We start from the raw sequence: 11,991 nt of genomic DNA on the forward strand, positions 1-11,991 counted from the left end.
CTGCCTGGAGGAACGGGCAGCAGGGCAGATGGGGAGCTCTGTTTAATTTGACAGGTGGGCAAGGGCTTGCCTCCACTGCTGAAATTTTTACTCCCACAGGACCACTCTGAAGAGGTAAAAGTTGTGTGGTTTTGCTCCCTGGAAGAAAGCTTTATTAGTAAACTTTGTTCATTCATGAATAACCTGGCTGTCTCCTACTCTCTGGTCTGACAGAGAAAGGATATACATAATTGAGAACAGCAGGCAAATAGATAAATGCAGCTGTTCTGTTCTTTATGCCTCCAGTAGGGCATCTGAAACTACCTTGCTCCAAAGCATTAGCTTCTCCCTCAACACTGAAGTCAGCATCAAATGGAGGAAAGTCTACTGGAAACACAAGTGACACTGAGCCCAGCCAAACGCTCCACAGAGCACGGGCAGCAGAGCGTGGGCTTTCAGTCTGTCACTCAGACTGGACTGAAGTGGAACAAGGTGTGAAGAGATGTAATAGTAAGTGCAGGTAAGCCACAGATGAAGCACTATGCTTCAGTTGCTCTAAGACAGCTTGCCTGCCATTGTTCTCCTCCCTCACTAAGAGAGAAGTAGTTTTCCCCTTCAGAGACCTGCACTTCTCCAGCTCTGAAAAACAATCTTCAAGTTGGGTGAGTATGAGAATATTCAAGGTATTCACCAAAAGCAACCAAACCATTCTGAACCAATCCTCAGAAAACTGATCTAATCAACACACAGCTTTCCAAGAACACAATATCGAGACGACAACAGATACGTACCGGTAAATTCAGTTTAATTGCATCAACAGGCTGGTAGAAAGGCCAAGCAAACTGATGCTTCCATAAGGTCTTTACAACAACATTTTGCATGTATTGCAATTGGTTGGTCTTCCGGCCAGGCTTATTAGGATTAGTGACCTCCGGAGGCGGCGGATTCACAGGGCCCTGAGGAGCCTGAATTGCTGAAGTGACTGCCGACATTTTCCTGCTCTTGCTCTCACTCGCTGTCACTGCAGCAGCAACTGGGAGCTTCTCCTTCTTCCTTTATGCTCCCTGAATGGGACTGACATCCCATTTCCAGGGTCCAACCATGCAACCTAAAGCAAACGAGGGGAAGAGGACAACGTGTAAATGTTGGTATTTATTTGAAGCAGGCACGTTCAAACACTACCAATAGTAGAAGTGCCTTAACTCAGGCTCTTACCCTACCTGCTTTATTTTCCGTAACAAACTTTGTTACCTTGTTGATGAGCATAGCTAAAGACATGAGAGAGAGAGAAGGAACAGCAATTCCCAAATTCAAAGCCTGCATAAAGCCAGTAAGCTTTATCTAGTTCAGAGAGCATCTCTGTGCAAAGAACACAGGGTAGCACAAGAACAGAGCTGGGATGTAATGCAGAGACTCCCATGAATGTGCTGACTCAAGCTAGTAAATCCATAGCACGCAGCTCTGGGTAAACATAGCCGTGCTGCTGGCACTGAGCCAGCTTGCACGTCCCCACGCTGGTGCAATGGTGAGTCTGACATCTCCAAATCAAGAGCTGGCGGCCTCAGCTGACAGAGGATCCCCATCAAGAGAAGGGAATGGGCCTGCAGACATGTGCCAGGATCAGCTGCAAATGAAAGGAGTCACCAGAAACATCCTAACTGGAAGCTATCTGCACTTTGAATCTCAAATGTCTTCACTACGCCTATTCCTATACCCCCTCGTCTGGGCCCCCAGTTTTATATGAAATTCTCAAGATATAGGCTCAACGTAAATAATTAGTGTTATACTTACACTGCTCCCCATGACTTGGCTAATAGAGCACAGTCATGCTCTCTCAAGGAGATGTATGAAATATAGAAGCATGCACAAATTGCATTACTTTATTCTATTTTTTCCCTGGCAAACTCCAGGGGAAAAAACGGTCGGTCTAGTATCACTGCCTCTTGTACACCATATGGTAAACAGCTCTGCTGTGTCATCTTCCATAAACATTCGATATTTCAATTCACATCAGAATTGCAGCTAGCCTTCCTCTGGCAAACAGACCAGAACCACTTTCTAGAGGCAAATTATTTGAAATATGCTCAGAAAACCACAAATATCCTCTCACCGACACATGCTTCTTTCTCGCATATAGAGATGCGAACCGAGATGGAAACTGCAGTAATACAGGAAGAAGGAGAGAACATTAAGACATCCCAGAAAAATAACTCTTCCTTGATACATCCCTAATCAGCTCTGCTAAATATCTGGCCTAAATATAGAACACCAACTTACCCTTTGAGTCACTGATTAGATGACAACAAGAAGTAAACAGGTACCTAATTCAGGGGAATCTTACAAAAATAGATGTGTACAAACAAATAGATCCGCAACACAGAGGGATATTTAAGTATCCATCTTCCCAGGCTTGCCCGAGCAGCATTGCTATCTGCACTCAGGTACCCCAACAGCTCCGTAACCAGGGGAGCACTCTGGAACCTGGTGGCTCTGTGACACAGGGACTGCTTCTCTGGGTGCCAGGGACCCCACGTGCTGCAGCAGCCGCAGGCACCGGGCACCCTTATAACCCGTGCTCCATCAGATTCCTTATTGTTTGCAGGGGAAGCTGCCTTGATGTCGGATCATCCCCTTTTAGTTTCAATGCAACACTTAAGGGAGCAGAAAAAAAGCAAGATTAGGAGAAATCTGAAGTGCAAACGCTTTGCAAATGTCCCACTTCTTAATAGAGCGCATGGCAATGAATTCAGAGAGGCAATGGCTCTGCACGAGACATCTCCCAGCTGTCAGATCTCACTTATTATACGAGGAAAGGCATGACCTACACCTTCTCATACAAGTCATCCAATGTGACACTTTAAATAGAGTCACACACACACAAAAACACAAGGAAACAAATTGTCCCACCAATACAGGTAGAATTAAAAATCAACAGCTCTGGCCTAAGCACTTCAGCATCCTTACACTTGGCATTAGGATCAACAGAGATTTAAACTCCTCGGGAGCCCAGTTATGAACCAGCGCAGCAGTGCACAAGGTTCTTTACAGACCTGGAAAGAAGACTGCCAGAACCAGTCTCTGCACAGACATCACATGCATCTTCCAGTGAGGGCCTAAGGTTGGGCTTTTTAGCCCTGGAGTAATAACTTAAGTTACTACTTATCCCGTTCTACAGACCTTTAACATTCAAGTGACAGAAGCTGTTCTTGATTTTCCTGGCTGTACAACTACACCTTTAATACTAAAAATTCGAAGTACGGCCTTTTGCTATCATAAATAAATAAATATTGTGCATTTCTCCCAATTCTTATCCATCTCAGTTAAAGAAGATAATTAAAAGCAAAACCCGAACCTTCAAACAAATACTGCTTCTCTGGGGTTCTCAAGCCTGACCTTTTCTGCTAAGCTGCAACCTCCAAGCTACCGGCTTCAGCTTGTCCTTCAGCCAAACCAGTCATCAGAAAACACAGCCAGGTTGGAAGGTTGGTTTTCTGTTTGTTTTTAAACTGCTATGCTGTTGAGTTGCTTGCATTGGTCAGCCAGCGCAGAGACAGCTGGCATGAAAAAAACATGACAATAATTCTCTGTCCTAGCAGGATAATGTTTTGCTCAGCTGATGCAGCCCACAGGCTGTCTGCAGTGGTAGAGACTATTTTAAAAGAAGCTATAAAGCCCCATGAAACGTGCATTGTGCCAGTAAGCTTGCTGCTGCAGCTAACGGTTCTGCCACTTCCTTTGGCAATGCAGAACATGTAACGGATGGCTCACTCCCTTGCTGCTGTTCCTGCAGTGCAGGGTACTATTTGTTTTGATTGCAAAATTAGAAGGTAGCAAACTTTTATGTTATCATGCGAGCCTGTCAACTCTTTATGTCCCATAGTGTTTCTGCACGGTTACTTGGACACTGACCAAAACCTGGAGCAATCCCAGCCCAGCCAGAAGCGGTGACATAAATCTTCCCACCGGGGAAAATTATCAAGTTGAAGAGATGTTCCTTGACCTCATCTTTATCTACACATCATTATTTACATTTTGGTAGCACGGAGGCCACACAGATCAGGGCCCCTCAGCGCTCTGCAGACACACAGTGAGACCCTGCTCCTACCTCGAGGAGCTGCTGCTCCCTGCACGCTGCAGTGACGAGGCCTGCAGCAGAGCCCCGAACCCAGCCTGGAGGTTTTGTCAGCCAGCCTCTCAGAGAAACATCATTGGTGTGGAAGGCAGAGCTGGAGGCTTTCTGAAGGCAGGAAGAAAGCAGGATCATGATCAAGCAGCTGGGCAGTGGGAGCAGGCACTGCGCTCCGCAGCTCCAAGCATCACTCCCACCCAGGCTCTGTGCAGCAACCAGAGCAGATGCTTGCTCCCTTTCCTCGGGCAGCAGCAATAGCTGAAAAGTTGGGCAGATTTGCCACCATATGCTATTCCCTATCTCACAGAAGCAGCAGGCCCATGCTGGCGTTGCCCAGGCTCTCCTCCAGCCGTGGGAGAGCTTTAGCACACTCCTACTACTTCTGAGAGGCAGAAATTAGGGTTCTGGCAAAGACTGCCAGCTGATCGGATTCCTGCAAACACAAGTTGCTCCCAAGACAGACACACACAGGTAGCTGGTTATAAAACATGTAAGGGGCAGTGAGCAGAACAGCCTTTCCTGAGTTGCCTAATTGAAGAGTAAGATTCCTTTTCTTGCTGCCACTGTGATTACATATACATTACTCAGTACATGAGCCACTTGAGCAGGAAGATGCTGGATAGCAGAGAACTGAAAGTACAGAGCATTAAATTTTAACAGCAGCCAGCCAAAGTTTAGAAGCAGCAGCATGTGAATTTGGTTTACTTGAGATCCCAGAAATCACATGGGGTAAATGAAACACCATCCAAAAAGAGGGAACGCAGCTTTTATCACAAGTGCCTGGTAGCAGTCATGTTCCTACCCAGAAGTCTCTTTTTCCTCCAAACCAAGTAAACTCCACTACCTTTAAAATAAACTATCTCAAGAAAGGAAATGCAGGTATAGAGGCTTACTGGGTTGACTCCAAGCCTTACTATTACTACACAGTCCAAAGACTCCCTAAAGCAACCCAGTTCCGGATCCAGGCAGCTTTGTAGTCCCAGGAATGATTTTCATCGATTTTAAAGACAATTATATCACCACTCATTGTAGCATGTAAGCTGTACAGCCCAAAAAGTCCACCTGTCAAAACAGATAAGACGGTGAAGTGAGGACAGTTGCATCCATTTCATGTCTACGGCTGTAGAAAGCAGCAATACACCACCACTCCTTCACACTCCCCAAAAGAAAACAGAGCTGGTGCATGTCCTCCTCTTCCTCGTGCTCTGCTTTCCTTCACAGCCCTGTCTAGGAATCGAGCTTCAGGGAGCTTTCACTGCCTACTAACTCCATGTCAGCAGGGATGTTCTCTTTGAAAGCAAAGAGATCTCAAATTGCAGAGATTGAGACTTGAGGGCAGACAAGCTGCTTTATCAGCCAACACCTCCTTGGCAGACACATGTGTGCTACACACAGCATGCCACCCCCTCAGGACTGGGGATGAAGCATTTGCACCTGGCCTCAATGCAGGAAATGGGAATTTGGCTTGAATGCCCCTATGGCATACTGCAGTTTAGCAGTCTGAAAGTCCATTCAGCTGTCTCTGTTGTCTCCCATATCATTCATGCCACATATCAAGATAAGCTTTTTTTGTCTATTATTTTAAGTGCAGCCCCAGTAACATCCCGAGACTCAAAGATGGAACCGTGCCCTTAACTTACCTCTGTGTGAGGGAGGGGAAAAGGACAGCAGATTAACTCAGTTCCTTGGCTTTTGACTTGGTTAGTTTAATGCTCATCAGATTATACAGATGGATTTCCCACCCTTGGTCTCTCCTTGGCTATTATAAGAGCAGGTGTTTCCTCAGTCAGGAGCCTGTCCATTCCTAACCAGTAGATAAGAGTTAGCCACAGGTGTAACTGGCAATTTCAAGGGCTTTCAGTTCCAATAGATACTCAGCACATCCCACAAACAAGGTCGCTTTAACACGGCTTACATCATACCTTCAAAATCAGGGGAACCCAAGAGTTACTTTATCTTGACCATGCGAGCATTGTGGTCTTCAACGAGCACTTTTCTGGATACCTCAAACAAAAGCGGCCCTTCTGATAATTACCGGCTGAAGCATTTCTCCCCATTGAGCTGCTAATGACACAGAAAGCACCTTCTAATTGAGTCCGAGGAAGAATTCAGATGCATGTCATATACCTTCTCCAACACAAATCACACAGGGCTCAAATGCCTTCTAAGGCTGCAGTTTCAACTGCAGAGTAGTGTCTCACAGCCTAACAAGTTTATTTTCATAGCTTTGAGTTTGCTTTTGAAAAGAGCTTAGACAACCTGCTTCTGTAATGGATTAGGTATGGCTGATCTTGCTTTGGAGCAGGGTGAGGACAGAATGACCTCTGGACATTTCTTCCAGCCCTGTTTCTTGTGGATCTCCAAAAACATGGAGACAGATTTTAACTCAGCCGTATGTGAGTTTTGCAGATGCTCTTGGGTTATGCAGTTTTGCTAACAAGGCTACAGCAAGAAACAAGTGTCAGACTGTTTAAAGAGTTTACTCTGTACTGGATACCTCACTGGGGGAGTTCAGCCAGTTTGAGATCTCACTCTGGACCGAGATTTCTGAAATAAAGCAAGCTGCACTTGCAAAAATTTTTCTTGGAAGCATTTCAGCAGATTTGCTGGGTGACCTATAATGAAAACATTAATAAACGCTTAGTTGTAGCAGTAGAAATAACCATCTATGAATAAGTTTCAGAGTATGTAAAGCAGCTAGTGGCTTGCACATCAGCATCCTGGGAAGACAGTCAATCTACAGGATGGGAACGGGTAGGTGCTCAATGGGAAAATCCTCATGGCTGTGCCTCTCACAAGATATTCCAATTACACATTTATGGCAACTGAGGGAAAAAAAAGGTCTGTCTCAGCTTTCATTTTCATTATAGAGATTTAGCATCCTTCATGCCAGCACACAGTGCAGGGCAGCACCAGCCTCCTCCCCTGCCTGCACCACATCCCACCCCCTTCAAGGCTCTGCCTCCTAACTCCCCGTTGCTCATCTATTACTCTACCATCATGCTTTGGAGAAGTTTGACCGATCCAATACAGGACACTACCGCAGATTCAGAAAGTCAGCTTCGCCAATTTCACGTCAGTGAACCATTTTTCAGCAGCATTACTTAAAAAAATAACACCACTCTGTCACCCATCCAAATTTCAAATGATACATACATAATAGAAACAGATGTACGCCCACTGAAGCTTAACATGGCAACACCCGCAAAGGCTTCAGAACTCTTAACAGGATTACAGTGTGTGTAAACTCACATAAGATTCTCTTTTTCTGCTCTTTAAAGGATGAGATCTGCAGTTAAACAGTTGGGTTCTGAGAAAGAGTCTGCCCTTCCCCTTTTTAATCAGCGTACGGTTCTCTGTGTACTTTTGGTATGAAAGTAAAAACTCATTCATTCAGTTTGACTCAGCATACAGTGAATCAATTATACATCATCTTTTCACAACAGGTTGTGCCACGACTGCTTTTTTTTTCTGCTCTTTCATTTCCGAAGACAGAGATTATTGGACACAAAGCATCTTAAAAGGGAAGGGAAAAAAAAGTGAATCCTCCCCTGCTTGGCAGAGCATCTCAGAGCTTCTGCTATACCTGCAAACAATTACAAAAACCAAAAGCTAGAAAACAGGATGCTGACATCCAAGCTCAGTTCTTGACTCCCCATTCTGTGGGTTTTTCAGTTCCCCACTTGCAAAATGGGGATACAAACACTTCCCCTGCCATTCACTAATAAAGCCATTAGTCTCCTCCCATGCATCTGTATAGCCCATAGAACGTCAGCTCCTAATGCTGCATGACGACACTCCAGCATCACTAACACCACTTACAAGTGTAAGGGATGCTACCCTCAGGGGTACCCCCATGCCAACACTGACAGAGAACACAGGCTTCTAATAAACAGACACAGACTGGTACGCTAACGCTTTAGAAGCATTTCACAGTACGTAGCAGAACCATCTAAGAGATTCATTAGAGAAAAATACCTTCTTTCATCAGCTGACCTCCCTTGTGCACATACTGCGCCCCACGCTGCCTTCTATTCATTTTTCAAACTTCTTTTTTTTACTATATTTAGAGCAGATTTGTTTTAGGACATAAAACATTGAAAGTGGAGTAAGCGTGGATCAGCTGCTTCTGGTTTCAGCTGTGCTCTGGGTTAACAGCACCACAACTTTCCCAAGGAGGTAAGGTCTATCTAAACCAACACGTGACACTCAAGTTGCTTTGAGGGGATGGACAATGAAGTGAAAGGGATGGAATTACTACGACATGAAATTACTGCTTGTTAGCTGAGCCACAGTAATGTTACACTTGGTAATGGGGCACAGCAAGTACACCCACCCACCAAGTTAATTACTGCAGGTTGACAGATGAGCAGTAATGTATCACACTGCTGCAGCCCTCCCGTTTATGACCACCATTCATCCCCTACAAAAAGAAAGAGCATTCCCTCTTATACACACACACAATTCTTGTGCCTGTAGCACAGAACAAATGTATTTTTCAGCAGACCAGTTTCCATACTGCCCACTGTACAGCAGAGCTCCCAAACCAGCCTCAGTAAGGAAGAAGTCAGCATTGCAAGTCCCCTACCTGCAAACCAGCACTACACTGCAAGCTTCCCACTTGCTTATTGACATCTGTTGGCCAGTGCAGTTCTACAAAACAGACTTCTCTTGGCATGGTCACACTGGAGAGTTGTGAGAAAGTGTGATTCCCTCCAGGCAGCTCCATAGTGTTATACAAGGATAGCATGAAAAGACAAAGTTACACAAGGAAAAGGGTGCCCTTGTTCCAGCACTGCTGGGGTTTGGTTACAACAGGACCGGTCAGTCCTGCAAAGTGCATCCTTGCTGGTGTGATTGTGTCAGGGCACGGAGCACTCTGCAAGAGTATCACTGCAGCTGCATCAGTGAAGTGCTGCGAGTTTAAACCTCAGAAGCAGAATCAGCTCTCAAAGCTAGGAAGGAAAACTACTACGTGTCTCTCTCTGCCTCTTTCTCTTTCAGCTGGAAAAAGAAGATTTAAAAGAAAGAGGAGCAAACAAGGTCATTTCCACAGCAGACCTGTGTCAACCAGACCTGAATCTAAATCCCAAAGTTTGAAGACAAACTGACTCAGGAATCACTTCAGTCAGTTCATGTTGTTCCAGGTTGGTCCCCATTTCGCAGAACTTTCACCTCTGTTTTCCTTTGTTCCACCTGTTGCAATGCTGCTGGAGGGGAAAATGCCGAGCCCTGGCCCCAGCAAAGGAATGAGATACACAAACCTTCTTTTCTGCCCAGGTTATCCGTGCTGCTGAAATACATCCAGACTTGATGGTGTCTTCTTATCAGACTCAAGCTAGAAAGAGACTGAGGCCCAGCAAGGTGTGAAAGGAATCCAAAAAAGGCGAGTGTTTCTTCAGTTGGTGTCTTATCAGCAAGGCTGGGGGAAGGAGCAAGTGCTAGGAGAAAAAGCAGCCTTAGCAGCACGTTACAGTGAATTTCCATACCGTTCTCCAAAAGAATTTAAATCCTTTCCTTTTAACATTGGCTTTAGCAGCAAGTGGGTTAAAGAGTACTTCCTCCCTTTCACTGCAGAGCTAGTGTGCCCCAAAGAAAGTTGTTCATCTCCGACAAGCACTAATGACTGACAAAAACACAGCAACGACACAGTAAGACACTGTGGAATGAAAAGCTTGAGATGCACACGTCCTTCCAAAATGTCCTGACAGCTCACTGAGCAGCACAGCAAACAATGGCTCCTTCCTAATTCCCAGAACTCTATTGCTTGCTGTGGTGTTCTGGGCTATTACTGGAGAATAATGTGGTAATTTAAAAAAAAGAAAAAAAGAAGAAGAAAAAAGAAAAAACCAACAACCAACAAAACAAAACACGCAGTTCACGGTAATGACTGGGAAACTCACTGCACATTAATGAATTTTGTAAATTAGCAAGAGAAAGCGCAACTGGGATTACAGAGAAACAATCAGCAATGCTGAGATGCAAAATGTTCTTTGTTTAGGTAAGTGCAGCTCTGCCTATACTGAAATCACCTGATAGCTTACCAGAGTCGACAGAGTAATATATTTTGTCAAAGTAATTAAGCCTTTGAAACATGAGCCCCCACTCCATCACTCAGCTGCTGCTGGGGAGAGGGATTTGACTTGGAGCTGTTTGCGCTGTCAGTGAGCTCCCAAATTGCTCCAGGGGGAAGGAGCAGGGCTCCGGGAAGCACACAGCCCCCAGAGCTGCACACCAGGTCGGGGAGACTGAGCGGGGCTGCACACACCACGGACCCTCAGCACTGTTGTAAGGGGGCTGAAGGATGACATCCCCAACACGCAGTTCTTAGCTCAGGAAGCAAGTACTTGGCTAGCTCATTAAGAATCGTGATTTAAGTCACTGCTCCTGATGTAGTTACAGCAACCCAAGGAAACTCTAGCGATGAAGCCCACCAAAAACACATCGCACTCGCAGGCACCAACAAAACTGACATCCCTTGAAAGCGCTAATAGGTCAGAATTATTTCCAGCAGCAACGGAGCTTAGTTTTTATGTAAGATTAACGCAGCTCAGACACCAAAGTCAGTTTTGAGAACAAACCTCAGCTATTTCACGCGCATTCTATTTGTACGTGCATTCTTTCTTAATTTAAACTCTGCAGCCACAGATCACTGGAACGATCCCTTTCCATTGGAATAGCTTCAGCACCCAGTGCTATGCAGACAGAGCAGAAGACAATATTGCAATCAAGCTGACACTGAATATTAAATAAGACCGTAAAGCTCCCTTCAACCGTCGTATTAAGCACTGCCTCAAAGCACTACAGTGTGTATTTTTCACCAGCAAGAAGTAAAGAGAAAGAAAACACAAGCTTAGCGCTTCTCCTTTAGAAAAAGGAAAGCCGGGAGGTCAGAAGTTACCCTGCTTCAGAAGGAGGGCATCACTGAGAACTCCCCAAACTTGGGCGCTCACAGAACAGCAGCGGGCTGCAGCTGAGAGCTGCGTGCAGCAGGCAGGCACTGCACACCCGAGTTGCTGGCCAGCTGCAAGCAGTGGGGATCCTGGGTTTACGTCTGTAGTGCAAGCAGACTGCGTTGGGGATTTCTTGTTTGTTTTGACTGATGTACGTTCACCCCACGCCTCTCACCGCGCAGCACATACAGCGGTCAGAGTCCTCTCCAATACCTCGACTTGAGCAAATGGAGGACGAGGGTTTTGGTGTTAAACCCAACTCCCCAGTTTAGAGACACCCCCTCAGCACACTCACACACACTGAGAACACTAACAAGCCTCCAAAAACCCACTTCTCTATTCCCAGCAAACAACAGCAGGTGTGCTCTGCTATTTGCATTACCCCCAGCCTACTGTTTACCAACGTCCGGCAACTTACGCGTACAGTTTATAAACATCAGAAGTATCAGTGAAGCCCGTGTTTGCTCATCTAAAAACAAAGTTTATTTCAGCAACTTCTGCTTCCTGCAGACACCAAGGGAAGGGCCGTCCCAGCGCGCCCAGCCTCACAGCGCCTGCTGGCACCCGGAGGACCCCGCAGGGCTCAGCCTCGCAGCTTAGGGACGCTCGGAGATCCGCGACCCGAACACTGCAGCTTTGTCTGAAAGTGAAACCAAGCAGCCTACAAACAACGCTCTATCGGCGGCACCCAGGGAGGTGCAAAAGCTAACAAGTAGCAGAAACGGAGGAAAAGCACGGCTGGTTTGAAGTTTCGCATTTTATTACAACCCGCCAGCTACGTCGCCGCGTACACGTTCGAAGTTGAAGCAACAAGCCCTCGCTCCCCGCCCGAGCCCCGCACGGAGCGGCACCGCGCGGCTCCGGGGCGCCGGGAAATGGCCGGGAGCCGCGGGCCGAGCCCCCAACCGGAGCGCTCCGCCCGGCCGGCCC

General features: G+C 46.2%; 1 protein-coding gene across 3 annotated transcripts in view; it reads right to left on the bottom strand.

The window, feature by feature from the left end:
* Positions 1-11,991, bottom strand: part of BRD3 (bromodomain containing 3) — a 37,764-nt gene that overhangs the window by 17,168 nt on the left and 8,605 nt on the right. For 2 of the 3 annotated variants that reach the window (XR_002443572.1, XM_021413704.1), the window contains exons 1-2: positions 2,257-4,487; positions 771-1,087 (exon numbers count right to left, since the gene is read on the bottom strand). Coding sequence is in view for 2 of the 3 variants with exons in the window: in XM_021413704.1 (XP_021269379.1) it covers positions 771-971 (201 nt within the window). In the remaining variant the exon portion in view is untranslated. Of the gene's footprint in view, positions 1-770; positions 1,088-2,256; positions 4,488-11,991 lie in introns of those variants that run through there. The other variant, XM_021413705.1, reaches the window with a different exon arrangement.

The sequence above is a fragment of the Numida meleagris genome, chromosome 16, assembly GCF_002078875.1.
Source record: "Numida meleagris isolate 19003 breed g44 Domestic line chromosome 16, NumMel1.0, whole genome shotgun sequence".
In the NCBI taxonomy this organism is placed as follows: Eukaryota; Metazoa; Chordata; class Aves; order Galliformes; family Numididae; genus Numida; species Numida meleagris.